This window comes from Pleurodeles waltl, chromosome 9, assembly GCF_031143425.1.
Source record: "Pleurodeles waltl isolate 20211129_DDA chromosome 9, aPleWal1.hap1.20221129, whole genome shotgun sequence".
NCBI classification, from domain to species: Eukaryota; Metazoa; Chordata; class Amphibia; order Caudata; family Salamandridae; genus Pleurodeles; species Pleurodeles waltl.
Genome location: NC_090448.1, coordinates 1126815225 through 1126831289, shown reverse-complemented (window position 1 = coordinate 1126831289; position 16065 = coordinate 1126815225). Strand labels below are relative to the sequence as shown.

The window sequence follows — 16065 nt, the reverse complement described above, 5'->3', positions numbered from 1 at the left end:
TTATCAACAAAAATATTAAAGATCAAATAAGACCAGACGTGCACACAGCAGTGTGGCTATTGTGCTGCATGGCTAAAAATAATAATAAGAAGAAGAACTATGATACATCTAGCACTAACGCACTTTAAAATTAGACATGGCTGCATAATAGAGGGTTTTTTTTTAATTAGTTTTAGACTGCAGGCATCCACAGTGCTACTGCATGGCTACAAAACATTTCCAAATCCAATAACTCTTATATGCCATACCTATTGGCTTTGCAAGTGCTTGTTTTGTTACTTTGTTTCCCTGTAATTCCTGGGATATGTAGTTTGTAAACATTAAAGGAAAGAACATTGAAGAGACTTCTGTTGAAATAAGGTTAGGAAAGAAATGCATAATCCTCGAAGTCGGTCCTGAAATGGAGTTTCTAACGTATTTTTAAAAGTTCAACTGTATTTCTAAACGTTCCTTATTGATTCCTTAATTGTTATTATTGCACATAGAGGTAGAACTACATTGTTAAAAAAACAATTGGGCTGTTTTTACTAAACTCTTTCTAAAGTATCAGCTGCTTGACTTTTCAGACAAGAAGTCATGAAAAATAGCCTGTATTTTTTCTCTAAGAAGGATGGACTCCAGAGTAACACTTGATGGAAAAGGGGCAGCACCGGGACAAGATGGCCGTCAAGTAAACACTGCTAGAAACGGGTGTAGGTGGGTGTAGTGTCATGGTTCACCAATACAAAGTAGTGGAGAGGGTTTCCAATGGGCCGTACGTTGGATGGCGGCTATGTTGCAAAAGGAGTGCATTCGATCTTGTACGCGATGGTTTTCATATTAAAGCATCCTTTAATACCTTCTGGAAACAACATATTCATTCATCAACAATGTGTACAACTTTGTACTAGGATGGAGATTTAAATTGTAACAAAAAATACATTTTGTAAATTTTCGTACGATTGCCTATATTTTTATATATTGAAATATATTAACAGATGTGCTTTCGTTGTTTCCCTATTGCTGGGTTCGGCAAACAAACAAAAAACAGTGAGACCCATCGCCTTGCACTATGCAAAGATGGCTCCTAAAGTTCGCCGAGATACGATTTACCTCTTATGCTTGTCTTTCCTTTCTATCTACTTCACTTCTGACACGTTTGACCCGCTGGCGTCTCGCGTGATTGGTTGGTTTGGGTGGACGGCGGTGAGGGGTCGCTGCGCGTGCGCAGTTCTTTCTCTTCCTTTGCACGCTGATGAAACAGAGGCCGGTGTGGTGTCTGAGAAGGGCTGCGATCAGAGCAGGAACGCTGGCTTGACACCGTTAATCAACCCCTGCGCTAGCCCAGACTGCCGACTTTGAATCTAGGCCACATTGGGACCGCCGAGCCGCCAGGTGAGAGCCCATCCGGGAGACAGAAAAAGAGAGCCATGTACTCTGACAGCTATGGAGCTGTTGGTGGGGCAAGAGCTGTGCTCAGCACCAGGGGCGCGTTGTTCGGGCTGTAGATGGAGTGAAGCAAGAGGGGGAAGCGGGAGATAATTGGAGTGGGTATAACCATCACCATACATGACATCTTCTTGACATAAAAATGCGGTTGAAGTAGGGCTTTTAATGGGGACTCGGCACTTTTTTGGAGGGTGATAAAGTTTGAAAAGCGAGTGAATCCATTTAAAATATGTGAAGCATTTTGGATGAATAGGTGTAAAAAGTGGGTGACGCTTGCTAAATTTGCGTGAATTGATGTGTATGTATGGTCTTGGTACACCTGTTGGGCAGGTGTGATTTAAACACTATTTGCTGCTCCCATTTTGTGATGGAGCATTTCTGCCACTTATTTGCATGCTAGGACATGTAGACCAAAATCTTAAAGAGGAATAACATTTCAATCCCGCAATCTAAAGTGCTTTTGTTTTGCACATTTGTCAGATTGTGTAGCACATGCTGCTGCTTGCTAGATGACAAAACTAGATGGCTTGTTGTTACTAGGACACTTTTCTGACCAAGCGTTTACGTTTTACACGTTAGAGCATTTAGTTTTGCATATGGATTTTGAAGTCTTTATTTATCTTAACTGCAACACATAAAATTACTAGACGTTGTGGCAATGAATTATCAAAAGAAAGTATTTGCAACGCAATATCCTCTCAGGGCCAGCTGCTAGTTGGTCAGTACAAACTTTCCTCAGAATACAGTACACTGCGTTAATGTTTAGAGTCACAGCTAGAAACTTCTGACCCTATAAATAATGGTCGTGTGAGCCGAGAGCATCACAGCTAGGCCTACTGATTTAATCTGCAAAGAGGGCAGAGATTGTTTATTTAACACTGTATGTTCATGGCCAGGCAAGACCGTCAGCACAAGCCAGTGGGTGGGGGTGTCATCATACTTAGACACCTGCAGCTGCACCACATATGCAGACATCCTCAGTTTCATAGGACACCTCACATTCATGATACATACCGCTGTCAAATTCTCCCTGGGTGAAACCTTTGTTTAAGACCATCAGGATCCCACACCAGTTTCACCAGCAACATCCCAGATATTGTTGCACCCCGGAGCAATGCTGGCACCTTCTTCCTCCTCAGAGCCCTCATCTAGAAAACTGCATAGCCCCAGACTCACTGGCCCTTCTATGAAACCTTGGCCTTGTCCAGCGTGTTACTGAACCCACCCTCACCTGTTGGACCTGATTTTCTCCTCATTTAGCAACCTCAAAGTTGGCAAGCAAGCAGCTGTGTCCTGGACAGATCACATCCTCATCCGTTTCAGCATAACCATCCCACACCAGCACAAACCTACTACCACTGAGACCTGCTCGCTGCAGCTGAAAAAGCATCACAGAAGTGGACTGGGCTTCTGCCCTCTCTGCGCACTGGCCCAACCTCACAAGCAACTTGCCTAAAATCAAGATCCGCAACAGCTGGATTCCTGCATGCACCATCACCACAACCCACGTGCCAGGTTGGTACAGAGAGGAAGTCAGGCTGGCAAAATGGCACTACAAGCAACTGGAATGCAAATGGAGAACACGTCAAGGCACCATAGAAAAAATCTACTCAAATGGTGGATAAGACACTACCACCAGCAGGTATGGAACATCAGATTCACAGCTCTTGCAGACATCAATGCTGGCACAAACAGCAGCAATGAAATCCTCATCATCATCAAAGATTTCACCACATCTCCTGCTGCCTCCTGAAGCAACATCACCCGCTTGAAGACCTTTGTAACAAGCTATCGGAATTCTTCTGTAACAAAATCACCTACATACATGACAACTTCAACCCTTAACCAACCACAGTCTCAAACAGATTCCCATCATGGCTGGAAAACGAACCCTGACCTTGTGTCTCCCCTGTGACCACCATCAGAACCCAATAACCTGGAAGCACTCAACTGCCACACCTCTGCTTAAGAAACCATCCACTGACCCAGCCACACTCTCCAACTACAGACCCATCTCTTTCCTACCATACATGGCCATGGTCTTAGAGAAACGAATTAACTGATGCTTCGCCAACCACCTCCGCAACCATGTATTCTGGATTCAGGCCCAACCATAGTACAGAAACAGAGCTCTTGGATGCTTCGCTGCCACAGCTGAGAACCACATGAGGGCTGCTTGACAGGGGAGACACAGCAGCCCTCATTGTCCTGAAACTCCCTGCAGCGTTTGACACTTTTTGAAACCCCATCCTCATCAGGCATCTGCACGGGATTGCCATTCAAAGCCTGCATGACCGAAATCACTAACTGGATGAAAGTCTGGTGTCTCAAGCTCCTCACTGACAAGATAGAAATAGTGATCTTCAGCAATAACACCTCGCAATGGGATTCCAAATGGTGTCAAGTGGAACACCGCCCCAGCAGCCATGATACTCTAAATCATCATCAGCATACAGGGCAAGTCAAATCCGTCACTGCATCCTCCTTCCACACCCTGAACATGCTGAGGAAGATCTTCAAATGGATCCCCAAGCAATAGGAAAAAAAACACGATTTACATCCTGATCACTAGCAGGTTGGACTACAGGAACCCCGCCTAGTGGGCTCACCAAGCAGTTCAACAGAAGACTGCAAACTGTCCACGACTCAGTGGTCTGACTCATCCTCAACCTCCCTCACGGACTCCACATCACACCACACCTCAGAGAGCTCCAGTCTCTCCTGATACACACCTGTGTAGCTCCTCAAAAACACACACACACATTTTCAAGGCACTACCCAACTTAGCCCCACCTACCTGAGCAGTGGCATCTCTTTCTACAAACCACCTAGACACCTCCGCTCCACAGTGCTCAAACCCATCCCACTCATACACAGAAAAAGATCAGTAGGGCAGGCATTTTCTCTTACATTTATCCTAAAATGTGGAATGACCTCGCACTCCACATCAGCGTCTCCTCTTTTCTTGAATTCCGCAACAAGCTGAAGCACTAGGTTTTCAGTGAACCAACCAATCCTGGGCTGGGCTAGGCACACATACCTACTCAGCGCCAGGATACCCTCTGGGGTAACAGTGGGCTTTACAAATACACAACATGACATCTCTACAAGAATTGCTTGAAATGTTGAGCTATTGGACTAGCAATAGTGGTAGTTCTTTCCCATGTATCTTATTTCTGATATAGGAATGAGCACCAAAGGGTGTGTTGTTGCCTATCGGGTAATGGCAGTGGTTCATTTCTTTCGGTTGGTAAACTCCTTTCTGTGCGTTTTGTCATTTCCCAATTGTCAGCACTTTCTTGGCAGTGTTTGGGAACGATGAGGCTATTGTTCAGGAAAGCCTCAAGAGTTCTTTGTGTGACAAGTGCTACTTTAACCAGAAACCTTGAGCTGCTTCTTCGAAGAGATTATTTTCCCCAATTTTAAAACTTTCCACTTATTGCATCAAATCCTCTCACAGATTTATATACGTGATATTATATAAACTTGGTTGCAGTTCTGTGTTAATTGCCTAGAGACAGATAGGAACAAGACTTTGGCAAATTCATTTTTCATCGACCTCGTGAGAGAAAGGAGTCTCTTGGTTTTCTTTTTTTTTACCCTTGACTGCTGTCACCCAAAAGCTTTTCTTTGAGGACATTTTATAAAGCGTGGACTCGCTTTATAAAATGTTGTCAGACCTAAAACCATAGGAATGTGTCCGATGGTGTTTTTTTAATTTTTTATGAAGATAGTCCATTTCAGCTTATGTGATTTGCGCATCCTACAAGAAGCCAGCCCATTTCTGTTTCATCAACCTCCTGTTTTATTATCTAGCTTAATGAGGAGTGTTTTGCCACTTGTAAGGAAAAAGACAATACTTGAACTTAAACATTAATGTTTCATATTCTGCAGAACAGTCGATCATGTTTATCTCCATCGATCCATGGGGTGAAATGATAAATTGACACTTTAAAACTAGAATTGCTTAATGTTATACTGCCCTTCACGGTTGCTGTTTGCCAGTGGTAAAATGATGTTTCTGTAAACTTGTTGTGCATATTCTTACCTGCTGTTGTATTTCTTGATTGCATAAATGGTATAAAGAATATATTTTCGAATGAGCCACATACGTCAATACCTAGCGCCCGGGTACCATCCCTGATTCCAGGATTGATAAAAGTATAGTGGGTGGAACTCGGAAGCACTTAGGATTGTCTGATTTTGTAGAAATACCATGACGCTGCAGAATTGAAACGATTGGGAGTGGTGTGCTGAGCCCTAAAGATAAATGCCCCCAATTAGCAGTGAAGGTTTTTATTATGTGGTACTTGAATGTGCAGGGCAGTGTGTGAAGCAGCAAGTTTGAGGATTTTGGTGTGTGCAAGACAGGAGCGCAGTGTCTGTGTGAGGGAAGCCAGTTAGTGTGCATCAAAGGTCTGTGTGGTCCTAGTGTTCTCACGGGGGAAGTGGAATGTATCTCCTGTGGAGAGTTGTGGAATGAAGGCAAGATCTTTCCTCAAACCATATCACCTTATAAGTCCTACATATGTTAAAATGAATTTGATTGTTGAGCGTGGTATGTAGGTTTTCATGCAGAATGGCCTGAATATTTACTGATTAACTTGAGGCCTATTTGTGCTAATCATGGTCCTTTGCATACAATGGTGAGCCCACAAAAGACCAAGTTTGCTCTTATTTCAATCATATTCCACATGACACTGGTCTTCAAACTTTTTCATGCTATGCCCAATCTCAGTGGGGCCTCTTCGGAATGACAATTATTTTCTCACAATTCTTCTATTAGATTGGGAGCACTGAGCGCATTTAGCAATTCAAACATTGCAGTTATGTTCAGTTATCTTTTTTTTTTTTTAAATGCTGTCAAATACACGGTTTCCCACATGCTAGTGGCAGCCTGGACTGCATAACAAGTGTAATAAATAGTATGTACAGTTTGATCCTTTATAACAATTGGGATGTGTAGAGACTTTAAGGTTTATTTGGAGTCGTCCACACTACCCCCACTTTGACACCAATTTCCAGCAAGAACAGCAGTGAAAACAAAACATTACTGATAGCTCACTACGAAGTGGTTACCAGTCACTTCCACTCTTTTATTTTGTTAAAAACACAGCACTGTTTTGAGCATGATGTTTTTCTCTACTCCCCATCATCATAATAAATGTCTCTCTTGGTCTGAATTCAGGAGTTATAGGATTAGTGAGGGGAAACTGTAGGGTACAAAAGGAAGGAACAGTATGGATCATGGGCTTAGACTGTCAGGTGAAGGTATTTTTCAAAGGGACACATTATTGAGAAGGGATTTGAAGCCCCGGAACTAGGCTCTGTTTTTAATGTGAAAGTGAAGGACACTCCAGGATCATGGAGTGTTTTCGGAAAATGATTTTTCAGAGCAAATACATCGATTCCACTCTTAAGTCAAATTTACGAGGCTAATGGCTGGACATAGGACTGCCAGGCTTTCACAAAATGTGACCTAGCAATTGTAAATCCCGTTACTCCGTGTATTTTTTTCCTTAAGCCAATTTGGCATTACACAGGGTGTAAATCCCATACAAGTATTGGGGTTGGCAGAGGCTCAAGGCATATTTAGCCTTGACAGTTTGTGGAGACCCTCGCACACGTTAGTTTGTGGCCACCTATGACAGTTTCCCATTCCTGGTAATGGTCACATTTACTTCTGGTAAGGGCTAGGATAAAATCCCTTTTTCGAGTGTGTGTAATTTTATAAACTGCTTGCCCAAAGAACAGAATGCTTCAGAAATCAACCTGTCCTGTAAAAATAAAAACCGAAGCAAAAACAAAAAAACCCTTATCTTTTCAGTGCTGTGCATTGAGGTGACCAATTCTCTTAGTGTTTTCATTATGTCAGAGCACTGATAATAGCCTTTATGCCTAAGCCACAGCACATAAAATTTCAGGGTTTGAATTCTAGTAAGGATGAAATGTTACTCCCTACATACAGGGGCTGAAAGTAGTCAGGAAGTGGTAGCTGCAGGGTTGGAACACCTTATGAGCCTGTGCATACCTGCCAACATACATGTTTAAGGGTACCCGCCAATTCTTCTCCAATCTCTGCCCACTGTTGAAAGGTTGGGAATTTACTCCTTATAAGGTGAGTGTAACTCTTTCCGGAGGGAGGAGTGGGTAAGGGAATGAGTGTAGGGAAAGGGAATGTAGATATGCTTGGCGGATGTTAGTGTGAGCAGCTGTACCCTTGTATATTTACTCACGTCAAAATGGAACTAACCAACATTTGCTACAAGTACCGTTTCCAGTCCTACTTCTGTAAACTCTTGAACTCCCCAAAGTAGTAAGTCTGCAGCAATGGAAAGACATATACACATGTTTGCACTTTTGTGTCATTCTTTAACAGTTGGGCACCTAACTTCTTTTCGTGGTTTCACACATTCTCCATTATTTTATTTAAAAATTGACGTGCATCAAACACGTTTTACTAAATGATGCCTCACAAAAATGGTATCTAAAATTGCACTGTAGTTTTGCAAAAAATATTTTTCAAGTTGCACATTTTTGGGGTACATTTTTATAATAGTCACCAGTCTTGCTTTCATGCTTGTGTGTGTATCTGCAAATAAACACAAAGTACTTTAGAAGCGGAATAAGTAGCCTCAAATTGTTACGTTTTGCAAATGTGTACATGTTTATATACTTGGAACCACTGTTGATAAAGCAAGCTAAGCTCACTGCATGTCTTTGCAACATTCCCCTTGTATAGTAAAGACTTTGCGTTAATGAATCATATGTATGTGTTTGAACAACTTATACAAATGGATAACATCTTGTCTTTGTGGAAGCCAGCCCTCCTTCATAAATTGGAACTGTAGTACTTAAAACTGGCAGCCAAAGGGTTTGTGCTGCCCTGGGATAGGCACACTTGTCCAGTGGGCCAAATAAACTTGTCCTTGTTCCCAAGCTATATATTCTGGGCATCGAGCAACAGGAATTCAGCACCTTTGCTTTGCAGGGTCAATCAATCAATCAATCACAATATTTATAGAGCGCACTATGTACCCGTTAGGGTTTCAAGGCTCTGAAGGGGGGGGGTGGAGGCTGCTGCAGCTGGTCGAAGAGCCAGGTCTTGAGGAGTCTCCTGAAGGTGAGAAGGTCCTGGGTCTGTCGCAGGGGGGTCGGGAAGGTGTTCCAGGTCTTGGCGGCGAGGTAGGAGAAGGATCTGCCGCTGGAGGTCTTGCGTTGGAATCGGGGAACGATGGCGAGGGCGAGGTTGGCGGAGCGGAGTTGGCGGGAGGGGGCGTAGAAGTTGAGTCTGTTATTCAGGTAGGCTGGTCTGGCGTTGTAGAGTGCCTTGTGAGCGTGGGTGAGGAGCTTGAAGGTGATCCTCTTGTCCACGGGGAGCCAGTGGAGGTCTTGCAGGTGGTGGGAGATGTGGCATTGGCGGGGTACGTCGAGGACCAGTCAGGCAGAGGCGTTTTGGATGCGTTGGAGTCGTCGGATGTCTTTCGCTGGGATGCCTGTGTATAGAGCGTCACCGTAGTCTAGTCTACTGCTGACGAGGGCCTGGGTCACCGTTTTTCTGGTTTCCGTCGGGATCCATTTGTAGATTCTACGGAGCATGCAGAGGGTGTTGTAGCAGGAGGGGGAAACTGCGTTGACATGGTGAGGGCGGAGTCGAGGACGAAACCCAGGTTGCGTGCATGGTTGGCTGGCGTTGGAGGGGGTCCCAGCGCGGTGGGCCACCAGGAGTCGTCCCAGGCCGAGGGGGTGCGTCCGAGGATGAGGACCTCCGTCTTGTCGGAGTTCAACTTCAGGCGGCTATTTCTCATCCATTCGGCGATGGACTTCAATCCCTCGTGGAGGTTGGCTTTGGCGGTGTGTGGGTCTTTGGTGAGGGAGAGGATGAGCTGGGTGTCGTCGGCGTAGGAGAGAATGTTGAGGTTGTGCTGACGGGCCAGTTGTGTGAGGGGGGGCCATGTAGACGTTGAACAGCGTCGGGCTTAGAGAGGAGCCTTGGGGTACGCCGCAGATGATGTTGGTGGCATCGGAGCGGAAGGGTGGAAGTCGGACTCTCTGGGTTCTGCCGGAGAGAAAGGAGGAGATCCAGTGGAGGGCTTTTTCTTGTATTCCGGCTTCGTGGAGGCGTTAGTAGGGTGCGGTGGCAAACCATGTTGAAGGCTGCGGAAAGGTCCAGGAGGATGAGGGCTGAAGTTTCGCCGTTGTCCATTTGCTGTCTGATGTCATCTGTGATGGCGAGGAGAGCAGTCTCGGTGCTGTGGTTGCGTCTGAAACCGGACTGGGAAGGGTCCAGGATGGAGTTGTCCTCGAGGTGGTGGGTGAGCTGAGCGTTGACGATCTTCTCGATGACCTTCGCCGGGAAGGGGAGGAGGGAGATCGGGCAGAAGTTTTTGAGGTCGTTGGGGTCTGCCTTGGGTTTCTTGAGGAGGGCGTGGATTTTGGCGTGCTTCCAGCTGTCCGGGAAGGTAGCGGTTTCGAAGGATAAGTTGATGACCTTTCGAAGTTGGGGGGCGATGGTAGAGTCGGCTTTGTTGTAGACGTGGTGGGGGCATGGGTCTGAACGGGATCCTGAGTGGATGGAGTTCATGATCTTCAAAGTCTCAGCGTCATCTACGTGGGTCCAGGCGGTATAGCGGTTGGCGCAGGTGGAGTTGTCAGGGGTGGGGTCTGACGGAGGCATGGTGTTGAGGCTGTCGTGGATGTCGGTGATCTTCTGATAGAAGAAGGTGGACAGGGCGTCGCAGAGTTCTTGGGATGGTGGGATGTCGTTGACGTTGGCGCTGGGGTTAGAGAGCTCTTTCCCGATGCAGAAGAGTTCTTTGCTGTTGTGTGCGTTGTTGTTCAGGCGTTCTGTGAAGTGGGAACGTTTGGCGAGTCGGATTAGCTGGTGGTGCTTGCGGGTGGGCTGCCAGGCTGTCGGGTGTGTGTTCGAGGAGCCATTTCTTCTTTAGTTTCTGGCAGGTGCGTTTGGAGGTGAGGAGTTTGTCAGTGAACCAGGCGGCTTTTTTCTTTCCTTGGTTGTCGGTGGACCTCTTGAGTGGTGCGAGGGTGTTGGCGCAGTCGTTGATCCACTGTCGTAGGTTGAGATCGGCGGTGTCTGGGTCGGTGGAGTCGGTGGGCGGGTTCTGGGCGAGGGTGCTGGTCAGTTGGTCTTCAGTGACTTTGCTCCAGCGGCGGTGGGGTGGTAGTTGGGTGCGGTGGTGTTCGATGTGCTTCTTGAATGTGAAGTGGATGCAGTGGTGGTCGGTCCAGTGGAGTTCGGTGGTGTGGCTAAAGGTGACGTGGTTGCTTGCGGAGAAGATCGGATCGAGCGTGTGGCCAGCGGTGTGGGTGGGTGTGTTGACCAGTTGTCTGAGGTTGGAGAGGTTGTCGATCAGGGATGTGGTGTTGTCGTTGTTGTTCTCCAAGTGGAAATTGAGGTCTCCAAGGAGGATGTAGTCCATAGAGTTGAGCGCGTGGGTGCTCGTGAGGTCGGCGATGGAGTCGCTGAAGGGTGCTCGTGGTCCTGGGGGTCGGTAGATGAGCGTTCCCCTGAGGGTGGTGTTGTGGTCAGTGTGGATCCGGAATTGTATGTGTTCGGCGGTATCGAATGTCGTCCGTGTGGGTGTGGATTTTGAGCGTGGATTTGTGGGCGATGGCTATTCCTGTACACTTTAATAATCTGTTAATATTAGCTAATTGTCTACGCATTCGCGGACCCCAAAGGTTCCCCGGTCCACAGGTGGAGAACCACTGGTATTGAAAATTAACTCCCTCAAACTTCTTGAACATTTGTATTGATGCCTTGCTTTAGTAGCAATTGATTAATTGTTGTTGAAACCAAATCGTGGCATTGTTAACTGTTAGCCAATGTGGTGGGGCTGCATGAGTGTAGAGCGTATGTGTCCAGATAACAAAATAGATACTGAGATGACTAAATTCTCAGTGAAAAAATCTGTTTGGCCAGTGCTACTTTTCAAATCTTGTAAAAGCTTATGGGTGTGCAAATAATTTTTCACATGATCCATGTCCAGTTTCAAGACTGACAAAAACGTGGATGCTGTAACAGGGCAGGGGCACCAATGTTCATGCCCTAGAAGGAGAAACATTATTTTTAATAGGCTGTTGGTGAGTTTGAATGACAAAGTGCTAAATGTATCTGTTCCTGGGATGGAGTGCTCTTTCTTGCATGAAGGACTGGCATAAGGGAAGAGGTAATAATATATGTAGGTAAAGTATAATTTCAAGAAAGAACAGCAAAGCCTAATCTGACTGTTTCGTGACTATGACTACAAATGGGTGCTCAGATGATTAGAAAACAAACAATGAAGATGCTTGTAAGCCACTTTTTGAAATCTGTCAGCTTAACTGCTGGAAATGCAGGTTGAATTAAGTATTTATAAGTTTGCTGCCACTGGTTTTCGGTGACCAACAAGTGGAAGTGGTATACAGTTGAAATATTAACTTCCAAATATACTGTTTGTGGACAGTGAGGTATACTTCTGGTGTCCCACAGAATACAAAGTTCTTAAATTAAGAAATTCCATTCATTGCATAGTGAAAAGCTTAATTGGTGTAGCTCTTTGTTGCAGTATTACATTAACTTTCTTGTTTTAATTGAAACAATTGAGATCATATACTAAAATGAGCATATCTTAAAATTCACAAAGCATATTGTCTGTAGCTTCATGGGTGGGCTATTTTGTTGAGTTCATATGCAAGGAGCAGCGTTTCTTAAAATTCACAAAGCATATTGTTTGTAGCTTCATAGGGTGAGGTATTTTTGCCATTCTTATTTGTCTTCTAGTGGCTTGAATTCTGGATCTACAGTGGAAATGTACAAGTATCTCAAGAGGGACCATCTGTCTTTCTAATGACACTTGTACATTTCCGAACCTTGTTGAGGTTCCCTTGTAGGAGTGATACTCATGTATTCATAATAATACAATGAGGACCCTGCATCTCCATGGTGTGCATACTCTAATGTTGTATTTTGAAAGACATCGGGTATAGTTTAAATCTGAGCCTGGATGGTTGGTAGTCGTGGACGTAGTCTGATCGAAACCTGCATGTTCACTGGCTTCAGGAGCACATATTCTCAGTCTAGATATCAAATTGTCTCAGGTGCAGAATCTGCGTGTTCAGAAGTATTTGGTGCTATCTAAGCTGAGCCCATATGAACTGTTGTTCTTCAGGCCATGATGAACACGCACATCAGGTTGTCTCAGGTGTGCATAACACTGTGCTGGCATGTTCAGTGGTGTAGGATGAAGTTAGTGGATGTACTGTGCTTTTGCCCTGTTCCCGAACACTTCTAGACTAATATGGCTTTAGAATTAAAAATTTGGGGTATGGTGCAAATTCATGCATGGTCTTGAAGTCCGATTCACATAAGATGCAGTTCCTTTCTACAAGAAGTGAAAATGATAAAATAATGATGAGGCGACAAGTTGGGACACTCTAGTTGCTAGCCATTTATTTTTATGGATCTTTTGCAAAAATATGCACATCCCCAAAGGGCAAACCGGTTCGCCCCCTCGCACTGTTGAGGCCCACGGATGCTGTTTTTAAAGTTGAATTCAAACTTTGTTTTTAAAAATTTATATATCAAGTATTACATATTCGGAAGACAAAAGAACTTGTATAACCTTCGAGCAAGGTGCATTATCTTATAATAGCACAGATATGTTAGTATTTGTCAACATCCAACAACAGTTGAGGATGCATATGGCCAGTACATCTTAGAATTGTGGTGAGCAAGAATATAAAAAATATCAAACGTACAGAATCAGTTCCTTAAAACAATGAGACCATATCTCATAAGCAATCATCTCTAACTAAGAGAGCAGCATTATGTGCCTGGGTCCAAAACTACACTTTGTCTACAATCTTGCGCGCGACATCTCCTTTATAAGAATGTAGTGATAGGTGTAACTGATCAGGCATCCACATAATTCAAAGTCTATTTTCCGGTGGTGAAAAATTTGATGCAACGTTACAGAACTTGAAGTTGTGTCGCCAAACACTGGTGTGTTGAAGTGTGTATGTACGTGTACTATAAGGATTTCATTCCAAGCAGGCACTACGTCTTATCTACTGAATTATTTCCTAGTGAACTGTGTTCTACTCAGGAAATATGTAGTTATAGATAAATATCAACAGCACATAAATGTTAACCAAAGTACTAAATGGGCCCATTTAAGCGGTATGAGAAGTGGGGCAGGGATTGATAAACAGGTTGATGTTTGAATAAATATTGCTGCAAGGTAGGGTAGCAAGCCTTACAGCTAGCAACTGCTATACACAGTGCCTCCCACCGCCACCATTATTCTTGGTGGCTTCTGTGTCATAGCCTCTGTTAATGTTTTGCAATTTGTCATTCTTTGCAAACAATTATTGGTCATAAAATGCCCACTTTATTATGAGCATTTTCTCAACATTGGCCAGGTGCTGGAAGTCAGTTTTATCTACAATTGTAAGTGGAAACAAGGGTTACAAATAAAATACTTAAGACTTATCATAGGGCAGCCCAATTCCCAAAGGAGAGACCTATTGGCTTTGCCAGTGCTTGTTTGAAGACATTCTTATGCTATGAAAAAGCCTTGTGCAAAACAAACACACTGTGGAAATGTTTTCAACTGAACTGCTGTACTGTCTTCTAAGCGTGTTTTCCCCTTTTCTCCTTTAGCATGCCTGCCCTTGGCTGTCGGTTCTACCAGCACAAGTTCCCAGAGGTGGACGATGTAGTCATGGTCAATGTCCGCTCAATTGCTGAGATGGGGGCCTACGTCAGCCTCCTGGAGTACAACAACATTGAGGGAATGATCCTGCTCAGCGAGCTGTCTAGGAGGCGCATCCGATCCATCAACAAGCTCATCCGCATCGGGAGGAACGAATGTGTTGTTGTTATCAGAGTTGACAAAGACAAAGGTAGAATCAACAATGCTTTTTGGAAATAATGTGCTTTTTGTACAAAGGGATTAGTGCTTAAAGCATGAAATGGTGAAAAGAAACCCTGCATCCCCGTATCTCTAACTCAAGGTTTTAGTGCAAGCAAAGAGCATTGTCTTTGGCGATGTGTAAGGCATGAATTGCAACAAACGAGTTTCAGCATTCAGGACCTGTCCCTACTTCTCAATTGTGTTGAAAGATACTATATATGATTATTGGTTAGACTACCATACACATGTACACTGATAGAAAATCTGCAAAAGCTCAGCAAGCCAGGGTCACAGTTTATATGGAGCTTCTAGAGCTACTAAGGTGAGCTGCTGTCGTGCCTTTCACACTAGGTAATAAGCAAATTGTAACCTGTGAAGATTTCATCCCTGAGACCAAAAAGCAAAAAAGGGCACCAGGACGTTGGAGGAGTAGGGGTACAGGCTAGGGGTTGGTCAAATTGAGAAGTCGCAGGTAGGCTCAGTTTTAGCAGCAGGAATGGACTTTTAACTAGAGCAAGCTTTGAATACGTTGGTTATAAACCGTTGTTTATATATGGCTGGTGTTTCCCTATTCTAGTGCTCATTTGTACACTGAAATTCCCAAGCAGATATCTGCTGACTGGGTGAGTTGTTGGCATTCTTAGCTGTTAGGACAAATGCAGAATACTCATGGAGACCAATTCTCACACCTTTTGTGTTTTGTACATGCATGGGTTAAAGCATAGTTAAAGGTTGTTCTGCCAATGCAGTGGCTGTACTCGATTATTAGTGAAATGGACATGATCTCTTTAGACCAAAGAAAACTATATTTTGTTTTGTAAAAATATGGCACATCGAGGAGAGATGCTACATTTTGCTCAGTTGACGTGCATTGCGGTGGTTTGGGGAGGACACTGACTGAATATGTGTGTTCTTAACCCTTCAGATGCAAATGCTTCCTTTGAGTGGAGTGTTTGTACGAGAGGAACACCATGTCCTCCCTTAATACCATAAGATTTGTGCTTGATTGCTGCAGTTAAGTCATACATGACTTCGCAACATTGAATTGCTGAAATTTTGAGTTTGCCTCCGAGCTTTCAAAGTTGTGGCCTGCAGATCACACCGGATGCCACTAGAGAGCTTCCCGCTTGTTGAGTCATCTTGCCAGCTAAAAATTCTGTGGATGTATTTAGCAATGAGATGTTGGAGTGCTTTTGTTTAGGATGGTTGTGGTTGATGACACTGCAGCTGATCTGAACTTGTATGGTATCTGGAGCTAAGCATTTTTGCATTTTCTTGCCACATCAGGTTACATTGATTTGTCCAAAAGAAGAGTTTCTCCCGAGGAGGCCCTCAAATGTGAAGACAAATTCACCAAATCAAAAACAGTAAGTGGTTGTAAAATCCTTATCGCAGAAGCTATTTAGGTTTAAGCTTTTTTCACATTGTTTGTCACATACTTAATGCATGTCTGAGGCCGCCTTATAGCACTCTGGAAGTATTTTGTAATATACTTACTAGTATGATAGAGATTTTACTAAACAGCAAAAAATGCTCCATGTGCTTTTGTTTATTCATTATAGTCTACATCCAATAGTTATGTACAGTGATTACCACTCTGCTCCCTTCACCACCCCATTGATGTGTTTCGAGAAGACGCTTAGATTATACCTAATTTAAACCATTTATGACGTGCCTCGGTGAAGACTTATGGAATTTTTATCTGGCCAGCGAATTGATG

General features: G+C 44.2%; 1 protein-coding gene across 1 annotated transcript in view; it reads left to right on the top strand.

The window, feature by feature from the left end:
* Window positions 1-1222: 1222 nt before the first annotated feature.
* The window catches only part of EIF2S1 (eukaryotic translation initiation factor 2 subunit alpha), a 102111-nt gene continuing 87268 nt past the window's right edge, over window positions 1223-16065 (top strand). Inside the window, exons 1-3 of the mRNA XM_069208877.1 lie at window positions 1223-1374; window positions 14093-14334; window positions 15633-15712. Coding sequence (XP_069064978.1) covers window positions 14094-14334; window positions 15633-15712 — 321 coding nt within the window. The 5' untranslated portion in view covers window positions 1223-1374; window position 14093. The remainder of the gene's footprint in view (window positions 1375-14092; window positions 14335-15632; window positions 15713-16065) is intronic.